Source organism: Manacus candei, unplaced genomic scaffold, assembly GCF_025592945.1.
Source record: "Manacus candei isolate 608988 ecotype Guabito, Panama unplaced genomic scaffold, ASM2559294v1 h1tg000050l, whole genome shotgun sequence".
Classification (NCBI taxonomy): Eukaryota; Metazoa; Chordata; class Aves; order Passeriformes; family Pipridae; genus Manacus; species Manacus candei.
In genome coordinates this window covers 28,409,413-28,432,942 of record NW_026138098.1, presented here as the reverse complement: position 1 = coordinate 28,432,942, position 23,530 = coordinate 28,409,413, and the positions used below count along the sequence as shown (strand labels likewise).

The window sequence follows — 23,530 nt, the reverse complement described above, 5'->3', positions numbered from 1 at the left end:
TTGGTTCATTTATGAACCACCGTTCTAGAAATGACCAGTGAAATAAGTGTTATGGGTGCATGGGAGGAGCCTGTCATTCACAGGAAGAATAGTCCCAGCAGGCTGAGAATTTGTGCTGATGGTCTGGCACCAGAGAGTCTGAAAGTGTCCACTTTTCATCTGGCAGAAGGAGAAAGGTGTAGCCCAAGTGCAGGAAAGGGAGTCAGTAGAACATGGTGAGGGCAGGTTTTCTCATAGAGATGTGATAGAAGTTGTCTTGCCATTGAGAAAGCAGATAATAGGTCTTTTAACTTTTCCTGGTTAATGTTGCTTCCAAGGAAACTTGTTCTCAAGTCAGATAACCTTGCAAAGAGAATTTCTGTAATAAATGCATTAATATTTAAAGCTCCATAATTATAGAAGGCAAAGTAGCTGCTAATTTTATTGCATTATGGAGAAGATGATTTTTACATAGGGCAGGCAAAGACTGGTACAGAAAGAAGCTCGTAATGTGGAAGTACAAGTTAGAATATGCCAAAACATCTCATCCAGGAATGTGCAGTAGGGCTAATCAGTATCAGGAACAGACTAATACCTAAGGGAATAAGATCTTTAGCTAAGTTTTCCAAGACAGAGCAGTGTATTCCAAAGCAAAATGTATGCCTGAATTTCCCTCACGGCTTTAACTTTCAAGTTGGTCTTTAAGAGAGTGCCCCAGGTAGTGTATAAAACCAGTACAAAATGGAGAATGGAGAATGATGCTAACAAAACTGCAGCATATATGTTAGCTTTTGTGAAAACACTGGGTAGAGTTACATATTTCCTGGAAATGGAGAACTATATTTTCTGGAAAAGAGTTTAATTTAAAGGACTTGAGATTTTCAGTTGTTGCAGGTTTAAGATTTTCCTCAGTGTGGTCTACCTGTTCCAGTGAATGCAGGGGAGGTAGGAGGATGCATGGAATAATTGCTGCCACCTCATATGATGTGCACATGTGCCTCATGTGTGCTTAGGGAAGATTAATGAGAAACCAAACAGTCAAAAGAAACCAGTAGCCTAATCCTAAATGTGCTGAAATGGGCATTATATCAGAAGCCAGAAGAAAACAGTCTTCCAGAGCTGTTGAGGGAAGCTGGGGCACTACCTTGATGTGTGTAGTTGAATTCTCATTTCTGTGGCCAACTCCAGCTTTTCTTTTTCTCCACTATAGTGCATGCTAGTTTTATTATGAATATATGTAAGACAACTTTTTTATAAAGATTTACATTGTTCTGGATTATTTTGTATTTAAAAGTTAAGGAAAATCCTTTCTGATTATTTTAGAACTTCTGTCTGCTTTTCTGTTGGATCCTTGTGTTTTTACATTGAGAGAAAATGCTGCTTATTATGCTTTGGGTTGTTGTATACTTGGAATTAATTTTCCCCAATAGTGGATCTGAAAACTGGTCCAGTGTCTGCATCTATTGGCCCAGTATTTATAACTGCAATCCAAAAACTCTCCTTCCACACAGAAGAAAAGTTTCCAAAAGTGTGACTAAAAGAAAAAAAAAGAAAACTAGTAGAAGTACCATTATTAATTGCTTTCATGCTCCATTTATTGTTTCTTCTGTTTTTTTAAGCCTTACCCTGTTTCTTGATTCCAAAACAATAGTATAGAATTCAGATAATCGAGTTATGTGGATAATGACCAGCCAAAGAAAGCAGTAATGGAGTGTTCCACAGACTGAAATGTGCTTGCCTAGATAATAGATGTAGATGAGCTAAAAATTCATTTTGAAAAGAAGAAAAATGGTGTAAAGTAAAATGAAGTACTAGCAAGCACAGATAGGTCAGAAACGTGCTTTTTTAACAAGGGAGAGCTTTCATAGGTCATGTTTTTGCTCTGAACTTACACAATTCATAGAATCTTCTCTTCAGCTGCTTTATGGTGTGAGCTCTTAGTTCATCTTGGTGACCCACTCAGCCTCTCTAGAGTTATATGGGAAAAAGCAGTGACAAGAACTAAAAAGTAATTTATTTTTTTAACAATTTTTTTTTCTTAGATGATTAGGGGCTATTCAAAGAGTTGTGCTCAGAGGCATTAAGCTGGCTTTTGCTCTGCACAGTTCAGTATTTATACAAGCTAAAGCTTATCAGCATGTGATCTCAACCAACTGATGTATGCATGGAACCCTATTAAAGATCCACTATCCCAAAGACTTGAACAAAAGGCATCTCCACAATATTCAGGAACTTATATTAATCTTGAAAAATCACTTTTTTCCTGGACACAAATGGGTTAATTTACTTAGGGATGAAAAGATTCTGTCAATTTAGTCACCTTCCCAAAATTCACAGTGCAATATACTTTCTTCCAAAAAAAAAAATAATTTACAGGTATTGTATTGGTGAGATGAATAACAGTTAACATGAAAAATATGGTAGCAGTGACAAGGGATAGGAACTTTCAACCAAATAAGAACAAAACAGAAGAAAGGCAGAATCTCCTGGGACTTGGTTAACAGGAACATGACTGTGCTGAGAGATCACTGTGACATTTTTAGATATGGCTTGCAGGACGAAACTGGAGTGGAGTGTTCTACTACTGTGGAAAAACAACAAGAGTTGCCATAAAGAGCACAGAGATGGAAGTGCTCACTTATTTGTATAAAAATTTGCAAACATTGGAAATCCATTCAAATGGAAAAGGCACATATGTGCATTAGGAAATTGATTGTTGTGGTAAGAAAACTTAAGCCCTAAATTGTGATGATATTGGACATTTACATGAAGTAGTCACGTGGCTCTACAGAATAGGCTTCGAGGTCATGGAAGGCCTTCCCAGGCAATCTGGGGCTTGGTTTTGTTGTTGCAGCACTGGAAATTAGAAGTGAACTTGCTTGCTTAATCCAGGGAAGAAAGAGTGGAACATGAAATCTAGACATAAATACTCCGAGATAGAAAGCTTTTTATTTTTCTAATGGTTCTTGGCTCTCAAGAGCAATGGCCTTTTCTTTTATTGATCCTGGCCACGAAGGTTTCATGAGCATTGTTTGTAACCTGACAGCTCAGACAGTGTTTGCTACTACTCACTTTTATTATCACAATTCAGTTCCTAGTGGGTTTTTTTCAGGGTGGGAAACTGTTTATTTTTTTATTTGGCTGTCAAAAAAATCTGTAGATGGTGTCAGCACTTGTGCAGGACATCAAACTGCAAGACCTCAAATGTAGAAGGGAAGTGTTAAGAGTGCCCATTTATACTTGCCTGCCTAAACAACAAGAGTCTCTGCTTCCCTGGCTGTACTAACTTAGTTTTATTTCCAGTACTATCAGTCTGCACTGTTCAAGGCACACTAACATAGATCTTCAGTGAGTGCTAAGTGCTCAGTGCTGGCCTGGATGGAGTTCTCCGGGTTTCGCTCATGTAGATACCCCATTATGGGTTCAGGAATTTGTGGATGTTTTTTTCTGACAGCTTCCTTTCCTAAGCTCCCTGTTAAATTTGTTCTTACCACCTCACCCATGCAGTGTTTTCACATGAAACCACAAAATCAGACTGGAAGTCTCGCCAGCTATGCCAGAGGTTTGATCAGGCAGCCAGAACTTGTTAGTGGCTTGGGTGCAACACTGCATTGTCTGGTTGCCTACTTCTCCAGAGCCTGCAACGTGCCTCCCCGTGCTGCTCTGGGGAAGTTAAAGGATGAAGACAGGCAAGTGTCAGTATTTGGACCATTCCTGAAGAAAGAGACCTGTTATCCAGTGATCACAGACTGGCTCTGCTTCCTTCAGTTTAGAGGACGAAATACGTCTAGGGAGTGAATTCTTTTTTGCTGAAGGAAAGAGAGCAAGAGTGAGGGAAGAAGGAAAGAAATGTCTTTGGCACAGTGCACCCAGTAGAACTCCATGAGACACAATAGTATCCAGGCAAACCAGACTGATATTCTAAAACATTAGATATATTATTCTAATTTTTCTAAAATATTAGGTACATAGGTGCAGCTTGTTCCTTAGAAATGTACCTTCTTCCAGGTGTACTGAGCAGGGTATTGGTGCTAGTTCTTCTAGACCATGCTATGGAAGGCTGTGATCATACTCTAGAATGGCCTGGATCATGGTGGAAAAAGATATTACCTTGCTTATAGTCGTTTTGTGACCTCCTGGAGTTTAGTTCCCAATCATTTTCCAGTATCAGTTTCTAATCAGTTACTTGAGCTACACAGCTGCCCTCAGGCATTTTAATTCTGGGCCAGTCAAAGTTCATCTTTAACTGTCTGGCTGCCCCACAGATATTAGGCCACAAACTTGTTGTCCTGCAGTATTCAGTTCACAGGTGATGAAAACCAAAATGCATGCAAAATTTATTTTTATTTCATAAAAACAGGTTTCTCTTTTAAATGCACAGTAGAGAGCAGTATTATTTGTCAACGTGTTTCACTGGAGCATCCACAACATTCATTTGATCTTAAGTAATCTGATCAGCCTCCTTGGAAAGGATTCACCAAATGTACTGGCTTGGTTTTGGAAAGTGCTGTAACATGAGTGCGCCTCATTCTGCTGGCACAAACATTCCTGTGTCACTCTAAGACTCTGCTTTGGCGTCACTCTGTGCTGGAGAGGAGCAGGGGAGGTGGAGAACTTCCCTGCCTGGTGTGCTTTGACAAAACCTCCCCCTCCCAGGGCATGCCAGTGATGCTGCCATTGGCTTCCAGACAGCCACAACTGACTTCTTTTGCTGGGAAATCACGAGCTAAATAATTCTTTTCTCTACTGAAAGGCAAAGTGTCAGAGGCAAAACCATGAGACACCTACTGTAAATATTTAATAGCTTTCATTTTTTGTGCAGCACCAAAAGATGGCTGATCCTGCAGTATTCATTTCAGGCCAACTATAAATAAAGCGTGTGGTGACAGCAAACTGCAAGCGGGGGAATTCAGTGGTTATTGTAAACTGCTTTCTTTTGTCTGAAGCTGTGAATAGCAACCAATTCTGTGCATGTTTTAGGTCTGCTGATGGGCACATTTAAATCAGAACCAGATTTAGACTTCATTTATGCTCAGAAGAATTAGAAGAGGGTATCTCTCTCAGTCTGAGAGTAAATTTGAACTATATAAACAATACTGATGAAAGCATGGTCTGAACTAGTCATCATTGGACTATTCGAAATTTTAAGCAGATTAGTACAAAAAAGGAGAGGAACTCTAATGTGGATGTGACATGATACCAGTTAGTTTGCTCAGACATGTGACTCTAGAACTTTTGAGAGTCATCTGCCTCCAATAGCCAAGGTTTCCTCCTTCCTTCTGGTGATGCTGCATGCTTAAAGCATTGAAAAAAAGACATCTCCTAGTGAATTAAGGAGGCTACATTACTGTGAGCTGAGAGAGGTGGTCTTCCCTCTCCCCTGGTGAATTAGTGGTGAGTCCCATTGCATGCCCAGTTGCCTCTGTATGCAGGTATGAGAGGACAATAGGATTTGTTTACAAGTGTCTGGCTAACATTTGTTCAGGGCTGTGAGTTACTGCTTTTGAGCAGCAGCATTTACTGCTGTTAAAATTAATGAGCAGATTTTTCCATGGAAAATGAAATAAAATATCAGTCACTGCAATAAATACAAATATATTCCTTACATGAGCAGTTTAATTGAGTGGACTGCTATTTACACTCACTGCATAAAGTGTCCTTGTTAGTTTTAGAAAAGAGCCTGGAAACTGTGGATATATGCCAAGGCTTTAAAGGGCAGTGAAGTTTTCATTACAACAGGATTCTACTTAGGGATTAGAACTGTTCTCAGAGTGCCCATCACTTTTTTTTCCCCCCCAAATACCAGTTTAGAGATGAGGTTAAAATTCATTATTTTATTTCTCTGAGAAATATTCTCTGGATCCCCTAAAGATAATCTCCATGGGAATTCTTTCCCATATTATATTGCACTCACCATGGAAAGGTCAAGATGGGTACCAGGGGCACATCTCACCGAAGTCAATGGGCTGACACAGCTAAATACACATGGCAGTTGTATTCTTTCAGACAAACATTTACTGGTTGCATTCTGCAGTGAGGAAGCAGATATGTTAGCCAAAATGTCACAGTGTATTAGATCTGGGACCTTTTCTTATTGATTAACGTTGATTAGCTTAAGCATGGTCATGGAAAGATGTAAATTACGCACTTGAAGCTAATTGGAATGGATGATGAAGTATTTTTTAGAAGTGGAATGAGAAATCATTCAATTAGGTAAAATACTAAGGCTTTACTAGATCAGTCTTGTAATACATTCTTTGCACATGTAAGGCTGTTGGTTTCCTTTGGATCCTTTTTACTGTGGTGTTTCTTGCCCACCAGCCACTATAAAAGCTGTCTGGCCTCATTCTTCTTTCACGAAGTCTTAATCATTGGTGACTGGTTGTTTCTCAGAGCGAGAGCAGCGACACACCCAGGTCCATTTTGCCTGGCTTTTGGCCACCTCCTGGGGTCTGTGCTCTCCCTGGCTGCTGCTGCTGCAGCACATCAGTACTGAGCACTGGGCACAGGCTGGCACTGGGGTGTTACTTCATTAATGTAATGACAACTCCAAGCAGCACTCAAATACCTCCAAAGGAAACAAAATCTTTTGACAAGTCCTGGCTACCCTTCTCGACTCAGCAGTCTGAAGACATAGAGTTATGTTTTCAGTCAAAGTCTCTCAGGTATAGGCCTTAATGGAAAGCTCACTCAAGTGTTTTAGTGTGGAAAGTTAGAAAGTGAAGGCCTAAATGAGGCAGCCTGTAGTTAAGATCTAATTATCCATGTTTACTAATTTTTCTCTTCCATATATGCCAATTAGAAATGCTTTACAAACCATGTGACACACTGTAAGGTCCACATCCCAACAAAGAGGAATTACAGGAAAATCAGCTAAATAAATATACCTCATTAATAGCTTCAGGAAACTATCAAAAGTAATTTGTGGTCAGGATGCCTAAAGTATCCACAACTGGGCTTTTGCTTTTAGAAAATGTTGAGTGGTAAGTGGAAAACAGAGGTTTTTCTGTGTAGTGTTAGAAATCTGTTTGGATTTGAACAACACTCGAACTCCTCTGATTGAACAGAAGGCAGTTACAAAGTCATATGTTATTATTTTGTGAGTCATCATGTCTTTGAAGTTCACCTGCAGCTTCCTGATTCTGGAGCTGGCTCTTCAGGGTGATGCTCTGCAGCAGTCCCCAGTGCTGCTCTGAAATCTGTACCTGAATGGCTTTCACCCTCAGGGGAGCTGTTAAGAAGCCAAGAGTTGCAGGACTGCAGGGGAACCTGATGATACTGGAATGGGGTAGTCTAAGTCTCAGGTACACTATTTGTATGGGAGGGGAAAAATAATCAGAGTAAATCACTATGGTTCACTTCAGGTATTTAAATATTTGATATTCAGTTCTTCAGAATTGTCATTTATTGTGTTTATTGAAGAGAGCTGCATCACATCTCAGGACCAGGGTATGGTAGGCTACATCCAAGCACTGAACCTTTATTCAGTGTCTCTTCTGCTCCTTATTAATAATAGCTATTTCTTTGCTTTACACTACTAGATCTTTTCATAACCCAAACACTTCTTCTGATCTTTTTCTAATTTGTATGTTTACCTTCAATAGATTTTTTAGTATCTCTCAGTAATTATAAATAATCATCTAATAATTAAATCATTAACAATAAATAATTATGCCAAACTGTAAGATTTCAAGGAAGACACAATATCTGAAGGTTATACACCATTAAGCTTTGATCCCTCTCCCATAAATTTGATTGCATTTCTGCAGTTAGCCAATTTATTATTGAGGTGAGAATAATGGCTTCTTATTTATAATCCATACCTACTTATATATTTCTGAGTATTTCAAGTACTGTGGGTTTTCTGCACTAGGCTGGAAGTACCACTTCTATTCACCTTAATGTTTCTGCTGTTATTTTAAAGCAAGCTTTGAGAGGAACACCTGATGCTTTTACCAGATCTGTAACAGCCATAGAAAACATGCAAATAAAAACTAGAAAGTAAAAAGAACTCATATGCTCTCTCCAATAGAATCCTTTTCAGCCTAGTTAAAATGTATTTTACTTGTGAATCCCATGCTATTCAAGTGGAGTTAGTATGGATAACTAGAAAAGCTGTGCAAAAGTCCTGTAATGCAATCTGAAATAAAATGTGAATTTGCTTTGGGTTAATATTAAAAATTCAGGTAGGTAGCATTGTGATGGTAATCTATGGATGAATGCTCTAAGCAAAACTAGTAATACCTTACTTAAGCTTAAAATGTAGCACCTTAGCTGTGTGAGAGATTGGGATGATGATATTCTGATGTCAGCAAGGTTGTTGCAATCACTGTATAACTGAGTGATCTATTTGGTAACTCATCATTAAAGCAAACTGACCTTCAAATTCTTATGATCTGCTTATTGTTACTTAGAAACAAAGTTATGGTTTTTATATAAAATAATGTATTTCTTCAACCGTGTTGATGGCAATACAATACATACAAATTCAGTCCACAACAGCACAAGTTCTGTAACTGAATGAAGTTTCTCTGGGATGAATCCACATTTTTTTGTGGGTTATCTGGGTTTTTGGTAGTGAGAGAGAGAGGAAAATTTTGGAAATGTTTTAGAAATAGTGTAAAGACATGAAGAAGGAGACAGAAGGAGAAATAATCTGCCTGAGCAAAGGTGTTCATGGAGGTTAAGTGTGGAGCTTGCTGTGCGTGTTGGGTTAGTGCCAGGCATGTGTTCAGCATCTTATAACTCTGGATGACTGTCGCACACAGGGCAGAGCTGCAGGGACACTGCCAGAGCCTCCCAGTTTGCCCACAGGTGCTGCTGGGATGGAAGAATTTTAGGGTTGGTACCAAGTTAACTAAGAGGAGAGGGAGGCATCAACAGCCAGTTAGTCCATTAGGAGGAACAGACTGGAGGGCAGAATGTGGGGCAGTTCAAGAAAAAAGGAATTTTGCACAGTAGGGGAGAGGGTAGGAGTTAGGAAGATGCAACTGGCACTGTGGAGATGCCACAGAAGTAGAAAGGGTCAAAGAGAGACCAGGAGAGCCTTTGCAAAAATCTCAGCTTTACACACACTGGCTCCAGTTCCCTTTCTTTCCTTTCTTTCACAAAAATCTTCAAGGCTTCTTCCCTTTTCCATTGCCTCTCTGTCCCTTAGTGTTTGTGGTTGCCTCTTACTAAGATCCCTTGTAAGGGAAAATGAGTATTACATACTTACAAACAACTTTTTGATTGGAGAGCTGCTTCCTTTTAGGCTGATGCCATTTGTGCATGAGAAGTTCTTGTCCATGTGTAGCTGTGGGTATGAACATTAGGTCTGGAAAGTGTAATTGCAGCACAGTGCAGGGAAATAATTAACGAATCAGTCATCCAGCCAAATGCTAATATTTGCATTTGCCATAGAGAACAAAACTGCTGATGGAAATATTTTTCAATTTTATTGCAGGCACAGATGATATCCTTAGAGAGGGAAAGTAGGTCTCATCCCAGCCCCAAAGGGATTGCAGTTATATTTGAAGTACTGTGAAATGTTCAGGGCTTTGTCTTTGTGATTCTCATTGGAGTCGCTAAGAGTGGTTGCTGATGTCCCAGGCAGGGCTTAGAGAATTAAACCATGGTATCATGAGACTCAAGATTTTTTGTGCAAGACTTAGAAGCAAGAAGAAGCTTCTGTTTGGCTACTTAATTCACTGGTTAGCTGAAGATTTAACTGGCACATTGCTATCTCAGCACTTAAATTGGTAACCATGGGGAATACTTAGTTGGTCCTTTTTATGTCTCTTCCCCACACTCCTGTCATCCCCACTAAATTGTCAGGAATAAGAATGCATTAAAACAAATACATATCAGACACTCAATTCTACATACTCTGTTGTTTTGCATTCTGCAAATTCCCACTCCACTCCAGAATGACTCCATTTCAGTTAGGTGATAGGTAAAGTATGTAAGAAGTGTTCCAGGCATTGCTAACCCTAGTCTAATCTGGTTTATTACCTTTCCATAAACTTGACCCTTTTCATCTTCTAGTGGTTGAAATATTAAGACACAGTTATTACGATGCTCAACAAAGTATAAAGTGCTCATGTCACAAAATAAAAGCAAAAGCTTACTGTAAGAAAGAAATGTTCATTTTAGCTGTCCTGAGAATTAGGAAAGATAGGCACTGACTAGTAAAGATATAATAGAAAAGAAGCCCCATGAAGATGAAAAAGCCATTATCTCTTAAATCATTTCACCTCTCTGCAAGTACAATATTGTACTTTCTCCTCTGAGGATGCAATTTAAACTGATAGTGAATCACAGAACTCCTTTGCAGCCCTTCCTTAGGCAGGCAGCTCCTCAATGCAGTTGGCTCCTAATGAACTTTTGTTGTGAGTGCAAAAATATCAGGATTGAAGTCAGGTGCTCTTCAATTAAAGATGTATCTAGGAAGGTGGGAAGAAGTAGGAATTTTGACAGCCATTTCAGCAGTTCTATCAAAATTGAACTGCTTTGCAAAACTACATCCATCTTGGTTTTGAACCTCATTAGAAAGAGAGCCAGTAGGTGAGGGAGAGGAGAGATATATCTGAGGAAAGGAGAAAAGTTTAAAAAAATACCGGAATGACGTGTTTGGTCATCATTAGAACTGTTCTGAGTTTTCATTTTGAAATGAGGTCTTTGTTTCCATTTTTAACTTGGAAAATATAGAAGAAAATGTCTGAGAGTTGAAATCTAATTAATTTCTTAAGAAAAAGAATCTTGATGGGAAATTTCAGTTTCAAATCTGAAATTATCATAGTCATTTGTGAAATTTGAGCTTTCATCCCTCTCATAACCCTACTGAGCAGGTACACTCTTTCAGTGTTTGGAATAAAATAATTTTGCAATCAATGGATTAAAATGTAAACCTGGACATATATGTTTACCACAGCACCATAATCACTTGAAAAGCAAACTTGTTGCTGCGGGCTTGGATTCATCTAGCAAAAGAGGGAGGAAAAAAAATATTCTGAACTTAGAGATGTTTTTCCCAGCGGAGTGATGACTCTTATGTAAATAATCACTTTATTTTGCAAGTGCATAGACTTCCATTCCACAAATTGATTTCACCTTTCCTGCCCTTTAGCTTCTGCTAAATCTAACAAGTCTCATTATTCTGTTTTTAAATATCAAAGCTATAAACATCCAGGGCAGAGTTATGTAGGAACCTCATTGTTTTTGAGTGACATCTTGAAACCTCCAAGGTTGGTATCAAATAAAAATTTTGGTTGGATAGCACTGTGAATGGCAGATGCAGTTTATCAGTAATATGGAAGGAATGCAGCTTTTTAACATCATCTTCTGTGGTCAGGTAATGAGTGAGAAAAAAATAGACATACAATAAACATCAGAAATGATGGAGCAGTCTGGTAAATAAGTTCCTTTGCTGCAATACAACTATTTTCCAGTTACACATGAAACATGCAGCGTGTTATTGTTTGCTGCACCTCTGTACATGGCAAACCACATTTCCAGGGCTCTGCAACTCTGGCACTAAAATTAGTGCTCAGGGAGCAGAGCAGGGGACACTCGGTGTGCTGTGCCCAGGGGCACTCGGTGTGCTGTGCCCAGGGGCACTCAGTGTGCTGTGCCCAGGGACACTCAGTGTGGTGTGCCCAGGACACTCAGGGTGCTATACCCAGGGACACTCAGTGTGGGGTGCCCAGGGACACTCAGTGTGGGGTGCCCAGGGACACTCGGTGTGCTGTGCCCAGGGACACTCGGTGTGCTGTGCCCAGGGACAGTGTGCTGTGCCCAGGGACAGTCAGCGTGGTGTGCCCAGGGACACTCAGGGTGCTGTGCCCAGGGACACTCGGTGTGCTGTGCCCAGGGACAGTGTGCTGTGCCCAGGGACAGTCAGCGTGGTGTGCCCAGGGACACTCAGGGTGCTGTGCCCAGGGACACTCAGGGTGCTGTGCCCAGGGACAGTGTGCTATGCCCAGGGACACTCAGTGTGCTGTGCCCAGGGACACTCAGTGTGCTGTGCCCAGGCCCACCCGTGTCACTTCACAGAAATAACTGAGTGTACTTGGAAATTACACCACTGGAAAGAAGATCAGAATCTTCCCCTAAATCTTTGTCTGTTCATAAATTGTCACTGTCAGTTTTCAGCAACTCTGTGTTATGAGCTGCAGTTGTTGGTTTTTTTCTCTTTTTTGCTGTCTTTAATGATACATGTGCATGTCTCATGAATATGATTTATTGTTTCTCTTTGTAAGCTAAAGTGGTTGGAGGAAGGGTATGGCACTTATTCCTGAGGGAAGATCAGTTAGTAACTTGCCTGAGGAAAGTTTGTTCTAGGCAGTTAGTGATTAGTTTTTGTTCCTAGAACTTGAAAGTATATCTTTTTCAGATAATTATGTCTTAGAGAGTATATTGTGATATATTTCAACTATGAGTATGAATATTAGTGCCTTTAACGATTTTCTACCCTGTTGTTTCAGGAATACTTTGTCAGTGAATTTCACAGGTTAATTACATATTGTTTAACAAAATGCCAGTTTTCAGTGTCTCCTCAGACTGTTCATTTTCACACTATCTGGTTGTGAGTAGGCATCTATTACACTGGCTTTGTTTTCAGCTCTCAAAGTAGCAAGAGTTCTATACCTTCTATGTGGAAATCTTCTAGTTCCTGTAAGGATTGCTCCTTTCTCCTAGATGGTCTTTTTTTGTTTGTTTACTCCTGTTCACAGAAAAATGTTGTGTGTGGCAGCAAAAGCTGAACACAGAGCTCAGCGTGAAGCTCGGTACTGATGCAGGGGTTGCCACTGTGGATGAGCCCAGTTTTTGTCTAGCTCAGCTTTCCCTCTGATAGATGCCATTGCTAAGTGTTTCAGAGGAAAGTGCAACACAGCCCTCAGGAAGGAAATAATGAACCTAACAGAGAAGGTCTCTCCCTATCAGTCTTTTAAGCTGTGCCTTGAAAAATGAGAATCTATATGTTTATTTATTATACACAGTCTAAAGCTGCTCTTGGGGGTTTTGTTGTAACCATAACTATCTCATCCTTTCTGACATCCTGCTATTCTCATAGTCTCAATGCTGTTTTGTGACAATGAGTTTCACCTCAGGTTAATCAAGTACTCTGGGAAAAGATGTTTGCCTTTATCAATTTTATATGTGTTGTCTTCAATTTCACTTAATGTCCACAAGTGTAGCTTTATTTCCCTTTTTCTAGCTTTCATTATTTTCTAAGCCTCTGTATTCCATTATTCATTTCCTGTCTAAAGCAAACAGTGCCAAATGTCTCAGTCATCTCTACTTGATTTGTAAGCTTTTAAGTATTTTTATTTCATATTTGTCCCTGTCCTAATTTTGCAATGTACTTTTTAAAGATTAGAATTCGAGGCATCACCCTGATCTGTGGGTTGGCAATGGGATATTACTTGTAAAATTCTGATTCTTTTGACTATTTTTGCATTTTTCATTTCATTTTCTCTGGTGATCCCATGTGTGTTGGAAAGATTTCAGTGGAATGTTCAGCACTCTGCAGATTTGTACAATACCTCCCACAAATACATCTTCACTTACCTGAGCATCCTACAAGTGCTTCAGTTAGCAGTTGTCACTGTGCTTTCTTGGTTTTTTACCAATGAAAGGGCAAACTCTGTGTTTTGGAAGCATTTTAGTGTGGTTTATCTTTGGTTTCTAAATGATGAAGTATGTGTCAAATACAGGTGAAAGGCATTTAGAGTAGCTAATTCAGTAGTGTTCTGCTCCTTGTGAAACTAAATTGTCTGAAATGAAGCCCATGTTTCCTCCTGCAGAGATGTTTAAATCATTGCAGTTGCTCTACAGTTGAAACTATTAAATAATAATCTTTTAAGGAGCTGATCTTGAGATGCCTCAGCACTGAAGCTTAGCCTCTGCATTTTAAAACACCACTAAGTCCCTTTTCCCAGTGCGCTGCCCAAACCTGAATTTATCCAGTTGTGGCTGATTCTCATCTATGAAAATGCAGTTTGTCACAAGGTATTGGAAAACAGATGATCTCCCAAGTCAGAGGCTGCTTCCATAACTGGTGGGTTTTCATCACTCAGAGAAACTTTCTCAAACTATTTCTCACATATAAGACCTTTGTAAAGGAGGATGTGGAGAAAGCGCAGTGATTGATAGAAAAAGTCTAGGCTATGCTGAACTTTCACTCCTGATGGAGCAGCATTTTGGCAAGAAATTAGAGCTGAAAAATAGAAGTCCAAATTGCTCATCTTTTATTCTTTTTTTTGATCCCCAGATCTAAGCGTCCAGTGCCAGTTTCAACCACAGCTCCCAGAATTGACTCTCCCCGGGCTGTAATCCCCCACCAGAAGGTAAGTGGCACATTCTCAGCCAAAATGAACACCATTTTTATCTGCTGCAGTGAAGGTAAATGCCTACTACAGGAAACAGCTTCTCCCTGCCCCAAATAAGTAAGCACTGAATGAATGCAGAGGCAGCAAACTGCTGCAATGCAATTAGTGATCTGTATTTTCCTAATTTTTGATTTGCAGGACCAAACCCTCCAGCCAGCCTCTGATGTGATTTTGTCTAACCCATTCTGAGCAGCTTGTTTTCATCTAGGCTTCAAGAGGCTACTAAAGCTTCTCAAAACATATATTAGCTTTTGTAGATTATTGGAGGGAAACCATTAGCCTGTACCTCAGTCTCTCCAAATCCTGACTAGAACTGAACAGACACTGACTTGGAAAGAGGACATGAGGCCTTTTGAAAGCTTACATCATACTGCTCTCTTGTCACAGCACTCAAGAAATGAGAATAAAAAAATAAAGAGGATAAGTCAATGTAATGAATAACAGCCAGTGGCAGAGGAAATGGATGGCTTGGTTTCTGTTGTCAAAGCTCATCATCTTTCATAAAATAAACATTCATTTTAGAACAAACAGCATTAGTTGACTGTACCTGGCAACTCATCTTCTGTATCTTTGGAGGCACTGAGGAGCAAGGATAGCTGAAAGATGGTGTATATCCTTAGGCTCAAGCCCTGGGTAGGATATTAGGATGTTTGTATTGCTGACACGTTTCATTAGCTGAATGGAGAGGAGGTAAAATCTCCATTGCTGCAACTTATCCCTTCTGTCAGTGCCAGTTTCATCTCTACCATGCACTAAAAAAATAAGAAGCAAAAGATAAAAACACATGGGGAATTAGATGATGTTCTACTGGTTTTGGCAGTTCTGACATCCACAGATCAATTTTAAGTAATTTTTATAAACACTATGCCTTCCAAATTCAGAGCAGAAGGTAACATCATCCCTGAAGCTGCTTCAAATAGGTTCAAACTAACAGAGGAGAATGCACTTGGGGAGAATCATTTGATTCAATTTTATTTTGTGAAATTTTAAATGAACCTGACTGTCCATTTATTAGTTGAGACAAAAATAATGTTGTTTCAGACTGGATCTTGTAAACTTTTTGGCAAGGGATGATGAAATTAAAGATTTATCCTGCTCAGAGTTGTTTCTGCTTATATCATGATTTTATAAAAGTTATCTTGGAGAAAGTTACTGGAAGAGTCACCAAACAGTATTGTGAAATTGCTGTAACAAAAGCCATGGATCATTTTTTCAGTTAGACTGGTGTTTGACTGCACCAGCAAAGTAATAGGGACAGGAAGGGGAGATATTTCTTATTTCCCCTCAAGAATTACACAGAATGCTTTAGTTTTCAAGGCAGAGGGTAGATATGTCTCTTCAGAATTACTCACAAACACAAGACTGACAGCTGCCTTTTGAGACTCTCTTTGGCACCTGCACAGGTAGGAAACATTTGTCTGCTTCCACCACAGTCACACAGAGCTTTTATATATGGGATTTTCATGGCTCTGTGACTCTGCATTTCTTCCTTGTCAAGTGTCAATTTTAAAATTACTGCCATAGGTATTCAAACCTGTTTATCACACAAAACATTTTCCTCCCTTAACTATCTACCATATAAAAAACTTAACTCTTTGCACTGTAGGGTTTTCTTAAAGGTCCTAAAAGAGCCTTTGGCATGAAAGCCATAAGGATATTTTGTATTTTCTATCCTAACCCTTCAGAGAGAGGTGAGGATCAAAGGACTCCACCCATTTTCAGGAGCTTGCTGTCTCAGATTTTGAGAATTCTGTGTATTGGTGCTTAGGAAATGTTTATAGGAGCTGTTCTGAACGGGCTGCAGATAGTGCTGGCAGCTGGAAAAGAGAGTTACTGAAACCTGTCTGGAGGAAAAGGGTGGCATCCAGGATAAGGTATGGTGGGAAACAGTCTATTCAGAAGTATCTTAGGTGTAGGGTCTTTGGCCCAGAGGGAAATGGTACCAGTAGAGTGCTGGAGTGGGAACCCTTTGTAGATCAAGAGGAGGGACATTTATGCCACTGGTCTACACTAGTAGACAACAGCAATTTTTAAGTGAAGAAGAATTCTTCTCTGGAGATAGTTTGGAAGGGAATGAAGGCATTGAACCATCAGAGAAGCCTCAAAATCCAGAATAAAAATTCTTTACTGATAAACAATGGTGTGGTGATGTTGCAGTAAGGTATGGTACAGTAAATATACTTTAAAATTTTAAGATTTCTTTGCTTGTCCCTTTATTATTTCTAGTAACAGTATCATTGTAGAAATGAGGAATTCTGTGACACATAGGCAGAAGCTGTCACCTCCACACCACTGCTTGACAGTGTTTAGACTGACGGCTCACATGAAGTGAATTTGACTGTATTCCAAAAAAAAAAAACAGCAAAAAACTGCATTACAAGACAGTCGTGACAGTGTCATCCTCAAACATCAAGAGAAGTTTTTCTCACCCTTCTCTGGCTAAGGTTAAGGCATGTCAGTGTGAGCTAAACAATCTGCATGTGCAAGTTCAGTGTCTAGTTTAAACCTGAAATTCTCTTGTACATAATGCTGATCTGATTGCAGCTTCCACTAACTTTCAAGCATGCATTTCTTCTTCGAGTACTGTGGTCTTGGGATTTTTGTGTTTTAGGAAAATAGGTGTACATTCTGTCACAAAGGTCAGTCATTCTTTCACATAGCTGATCAATGTTATGGATGATAAAGGTTCTGCAACCATAAATAAGGCACCAACTGAGCTGTAGAGCTATTATTGGAAATACACAATTTATTTGCACTATATCCTTATCTGACACTAATCTCAAACTGAAAACAATGCTCATTTAGTTTAGTCAGTCTTTCTTAATTAGTCAAAAGATTTAGTAGTCTTTTGTGCAGGTGTAGCACAGTTAGAAGGACACAGTTAATGTTGAAAGCATTCAAATAACAATAAGCATAAACATGAGTCCAAGGACTGAAACTAAGCCATCATCAGTCAGAGTTCCTGCAGCTCTTCAGGGGTGACACAACACAGGTGAAGATTCAGCTCAGTGCAGTTCAAAACATTCAAGCTGAAGCTTTAAGGCTAAGCACAGCTTTAACATTTGTCCCTTTGCATGAAGGTATCGACAGCCTCTTTAATTTTAACAGTGTGACTGTGTGCTGTGATGTTTATGAAATAGTGCTTTTGGAGTCCCAGTGAGGATCTTGTAATACTCATGATTTTTTTCTGCCAAATTTGGGAACCTATATGGCTAAAAGAAAATAGAAGAAGAGATGATTGACTTTTTAAGTAAAGCATAGGATGGAAGAGCTGGCTCAGCCAAGAGCAGTTTGTTGGATATCCTTGAGCAGAGTCATTTGGTGTCTCCATTACCTTCTTTCTATAAAATGTTTAAAAGCAACAACTGCTTCTGGGACATGTTGGGTGGTCAAATTCATTAGTATACTGTTAAAATTGTTCTCCCAGAAGTGCAAAAGGTGAAGAACTGTCGAGTCATAGCAATAGATAAATAGATAAATAGATAAATAGAGAATGAGCTGTCAAAGGAAGAGGATCTGCAAAACTTCGTATCATGTCTTCCAATATAAATTTGTTTCTTGCTTCTCTGATCCCTAATAAGGAGTTTTTGCCTTTCACAGAAACTGGATGTTTATAAAAAGAAATATAATAATAGTATTTCAGAATGAAACTCCTCTACATTTATCAGGTTTAAGCTCATTCGTGACATGACGCTGGGAAATTAAAACGCAGCTTTCCTCTTGTGGCGAGGGATCACTGCCCGATCCCGGCATCTTTCTCGAGGGAAGCCCATTGCTCAGTGTCAGAGCCTCCTCTTCTGGTGGCTGCAGGGGTAGCAGCAGACTGGCGGAGTTGGGAATGTCAGCTTGCCTTTCCAGACACGGAAACTGAAACGGAGCGGGAGGAGAGACGGGAAACAGGGGAACGCTTGTTACTGCATTCCATGTTTGGCTGCATTCCATGCGATGAGATGCCCAAAGATGGGCTGCTGCTCACTAGTAGAAATTTGCCCCTCGCAGACAGAAATGGTTTCAGAAATGCTGCATTGATCTGGTTTTGCCATTGGACAGGGGGAAAAAAACGCAAAAATACCCTACCAGGAATAAGCTGAATGAGGGATTCTTTGTCAAACACAGAAGGAAAGAGCTAAATATGCTGATGATTGGGCAGTTAATTCCTTAGAAGTTATACAGCTGCTCTCTGATGCACTTCCTTAAAATGGAGAAAGCAAACCTGGCACTGCTGGGTTCTTAGGAATTCTAGTGTTGGGTTCCCATCATGCTGGTGTTCCAGCTAGTAATTGTTTGAGAAGTGAAACCAAAATTCCATCCACATCATAAAGGTGAGCAAAATTATCAGCCATCATTTTTATGGCTATCCTATAATTTTCCCTTTGCCTACTGTTACTGTCCAGTAACACAAAAACTTTGAAAATGCATTAGGATTAAAAAAAATCTGACATTTCTCTCATTAACAGTTGAAACTGATACTTTTTGATCAGCTTTCCTTGCATGTCCTTTTTATTTTGAGGTTTAAAAAGGAAACCCACAGTTAACGAAGAGCCACAGAGTTTTCAGGGTAACAAACAAATATAACTCTGGCATATCCTTTTTCTTCTCTCTTGCCTCTATACTTATTTTCTATTTAATAATTGTTTTGTCCCTCTCTGCTGGCATGTAAAACTCATTTGCACAAGTGATGACTTAATTTTTGAACGAGGCCTTGTGCATTTGTGCTTCTTTTTCAACACATTTTTATAGACAACCTCTGTTTTCTGTTTATTTAATGATATCTCAAAGCTTGCAACAAGCCACTGAGAGGGAGGCTATTTGCTGTTTTCAGTGTCAGTTTATAGTGACCAAAGTATGTATTTCAAATGTAGTTATTTAAAAAGGCATAGTCTGAAAAATGCTTTTAGGATTATCTGTTCCTACAGCCTCAGGCAGCTATTAATGCCAGCTAAAATCTCTTCCTGTTTATAACCGAGAAAAATTATCTCAGTTCATTTTATCTGTCTTACTTTTTTGAATCAAAATATCTTAAATGTGTTTAATGTTTTATCCTTAGACCTTTAGGGTGTTTTTTTCCAATAAATTTTAATTAATCAGGCCATGTTATCTTGATTTTTTTTTCAAATGTATGCTCTCATAGAAAAATCCAAGAGGACAACATAAATATTTATTTTTCTAGTGAACCTTAGTATCAAAATTAGTAAATTACATTAATGATAACTAATAGTGGCAAAAGTACAAGATCAGAGGGCAGATTATTCTCAGGCCTGTGTTTCATGCAAGGCTGTGGGGAAGATGAGTGTAAGATGTTAAAGATGGTGATTGAGCCCAAATGAGGCAAAATGTCACTGCAGGCCACCACCTGCTCTTGAACTGGCTTTCACTGAGGCTGAATTGTGGCTCCATTCCCTCTTCAGGACAGTGTCCCCTGCCTGTCCCCCTCCCCTGAGCTGGACTGCAGCAGGCAGCATTCCTGCTGGGCCTCTTAACTGTGAGCATCTGGATCCTGCCTATGGCTGCAGCATGTCCAGGTCCACAGAGAGAGGCTGAAGTGATCCTTTTCCTGTAACAAAAGCAATGGAGCCCAAGTCAGGCTGGAGCCAGGAGCTATTGCAATAAACTACAATATCCCAGCTCTAGAAAAATCTGTAAATTGCAAAGCATTCAAATAGTTCATTGGATAGCTCAGCTGTAGAATTTTTTTTTTAATGCAAAGAACATAATTACAGACAAACAGAAGTGAGGAATAGAACAGCTTTTGAAACTATGTAACTCATTCTTTTAGAAGGTGCTAATGAGTTCGGGCATTCAGGGTGCTAAAATGGCAAACATTAAAGAGATGTTAAAGATAATCAGCATCAGAATCTAGCTATTCATATTCCTGTCACCAAGCCTTTAGAAGTGAAAGAATAGCAAAATCGAGAGTAAAGGTATAAAATGCCCACCCGAAAAAGAATTTCCTATTTTTCTGTAATAAAATTGTCCTTATTTCAGGTAGACTGGCTTCCAGAAAGTATAGAGCTGTGGTCACTACACGCTGCCAGTGGCTGGAAGGAGAGGAGGCAATTTAACCCTAATGGTGCTCTGTGCCTCCCACAAGGTGCTGAGTACCCTTCAGGCCCAGGTGTTGCACCAGAAGGAGTTTGAAGCAGTGATAAGGTGTTTCTAGGCAACAAAAGCACAGAAGTTTTACATGAACATGCCTCAGAACTCACATGACAACTTATCACCTGCATTGTGTTGCTGATAAAGCACTATTTTTCTTTTTTTAATATCACCTTTATTTTAGTTTAACTAAGTTGCATTAGTAGTGAATCATTTATGAAACTGAAGTGTAGGACTGTGTTTTTCCAGGATGATTATTTTCTGGATGGTTTCCAGTTTGAGCACCAGCACAGACTTCTATGGGTATAGCTATTGCAGGAGAGATTCCTGTGACTTGCACCCTGGTGTCCTAGTTAGGAATATTATCTGGGACATGACAGTGGGATCATGCACACATCATCAATGTAGTCATGCATATATTCCCTCAAGTGTAAATTATGCAGGAATGATCCATAGAAACACCTTCTCTGTGGAGCAGTGCCTGTCCTCAAACCTGTTGGTCTATCTGCTAACCCTGCTGCATGGCCTAATTAGCATGAACCAGAGCCCAGGAAAGCAGTGCCATGTGTGAGCTTCCATAACTCACAGTGCACTCATGGAAAGTAGAAAATGGAAAATGGTGTGGTTTAGAATCATTATGTATTTCTAATAATGGCATTGACTTTTATGTTTGTATATTATCTAAAATGATTCTGACCTCAAGATGTTTTTTGCAGGTTTTTAAATATACTAAAAATTATTGGGCAGCATTGTGTTTATATAAAATTATTGCTGTGAGGTTGACTGATAGCAAATGCTCTTTTAATGTTAAGCTTTATTTGTTGATTTCAACTAAAACCCAGTAAAAAATGCCTGAGTATGTTTTGCTTCCCTTATTTGGAAACAATGCATTTCGTTGTTGAAAATCTTCCCAGAAAGTTTGAATGCTTTGGCCCAAATCTATTTATTGCAAGTTTATCAATTTGTTTAAAGCAGTAATTGCAGATGTTATTTTTGCATGTGTTCTATGATTGCTCTTTTCTTTTTTTTCTTTTCTTGGCCTGCATGTTTGCTACTACAGGAACCTGCTTGGGAAATCAATGGCAACAGAACAACCTTCAGCCCTCTAACTAACACGGCGACTGGGCCTGTGGGTAGTGGTTTAGCAACCAATGGAACGTTTTCAGGCTACCTCAGCCAGCAAGAGATCAGCTTTTCAAATAGTTCTTCCTCCTTAAAGACTACCACAGTTAGATCTTCCATGTCCTCTCAGTCTGTGACTCCTGACATTTCACCTGCAAAGAGCACTCTAGGTTCCAAGCCAAGCCCCGTGCTGGCTGGTGGCAATAGCCCTGCACACCAGCTGAGCCCTGCAAGGCAGTATAACAACCCCATTGGCCTTTACTCAGCAGAGACTCTCAGGGAAATGGCTGAGATGCATAAATTAAGTCTCAACCGAAGGGCTTCAGAAGGTGGACTTCCTAGAGGGTAGGTAACGTATTTAATATTTCAATAAGTAATGAATTTGCTGAAAAATGAGTGTAATAGTACCTACCCTATTGTGCTTTTATCTGGTAATCATGATTAAGGTGTGGAACAATCATTAAATTTTCCAGTAGCCCCCAAGATATATCCACATTATCATCACAGGATAAGTCTTGTGCTTTGGTATCTGAAGATGGGTTGGCAATAGTCACCAGAGCATGAGGAGGAACACTAGGACTGAAGTGACTGTGATCATCTTGGGGTTCTGACACTCAGCAGTTTTTACTGATGCCTGCAGTCTCACAGAACCAAGTATTGCTGTTGGCCCTTAGAGCAGCTGCTGTCAGCCAGGTCTGATCTTTGGTTCTTTGCTAAAGACAAATGTCTTGGACCAGCAGATCTGATGTTCTCGGCTACTGGAATGTCCTGCTGTAATTCCTGCCTTAATGTATTGGCTTTTCTATGCAAAATGAGTCAAAATTGCAGTATTTTGGACATTATCTGGTTTGGACGTTGTCTGTCTTGCATCCATTAGCTTTGCTGTTAACTTGTATGTACCCAATGAACAATCTGCAGATAGTTGACCCCATGCTGTCCAAGGTTTCACATATTACTCTGTTGCAGATCAACTGTTTTGTTAGAAGGTTTGTAAAATGAGGACCTTGGACTACAGTACATGAGAAAGAGCAATGAGAAACAGGTTTTCCTAATTTTCCTGCCTTCGTGTATTAATTGGCAAACAAATGTAATTTTTTAGTTTATTTGTGTTTTGGATTTTTTTTTTAATGAAGATGAATTTCTTATTATGAATATGGGGAAACGTGTACTTTTGACACTAGGGACTTGGCTATATAAGGAAAAACAGAAAATTTAGACAGTCCACTGAGGTCTGATAGCAAATGCATATCTTCAAGTACTTTATATCTCTTTGCAGGAGCTCTTTGCAAGAGAAAACCAAGGGGTTTTAAGTTGTAGCAAACTAAGGATATTTTATCCTTATAAAAGAGCATAAATATGTGTTCTAGATGATTCAGGCAGTTTATATGATTCATTGTAACTCTCTTGAGGACTCGGCATTAACAATCCTAATTAAGTTATCTGCAAAAATCTTATCCTCCCTTCTCATACTTGGATAATTAAGAAAAGCAATTACTGTTTAGAAGAAAATTATTTCAGTTAACAAAATCAGCAAAATAAACCTCAGAATGCTTCTCTCTTAATTTATAATTTTCTTGAAGAATACTAATCCTTGTCTTTTTTTCAATATGCAGAGTTTCCTGGGAGTATATCTCACTATCTTTTTCCCATTATCTTCACAACCCTCCTTAACATCTGCAAGGGTGATGGTAAATTGGCTGTATTTTGGATAGCTCAGCATTGTGACTTTGTTATCAGAATTACAACACAGCTGCATCCATCACTCATCAAAGTCTATGTGAGCCTTTCTTTTCATGCCAGAGGGCATTGCAATAGGGCTACATGATATCACAGTGATTAGTGGGGTGCAAAAAAGATGTACCTGCAGAAAACACTTCCCTGTCTTCACTCTGCTGCTTTTTTGTGTTTTATGTCCCCTTTATATGTGAACATTTTAGTGCATGCCTGTGGCAGTGCCCTGA

The 23,530-nt window shown here is 39.4% G+C and overlaps 1 protein-coding gene across 9 annotated transcripts in view; it reads left to right on the top strand.

The window, feature by feature from the left end:
- Positions 1 to 23,530, top strand: part of LDB3 (LIM domain binding 3) — a 122,429-nt gene that overhangs the window by 38,134 nt on the left and 60,765 nt on the right. For all 9 annotated transcript variants that reach the window (XM_051799822.1, XM_051799827.1, XM_051799829.1 and 6 more), the window contains exon 4: positions 14,234 to 14,309. In XM_051799822.1, the coding sequence (XP_051655782.1) occupies positions 14,234 to 14,309 (76 nt within the window). The remainder of the gene's footprint in view (positions 1 to 14,233; positions 14,310 to 23,530) is intronic.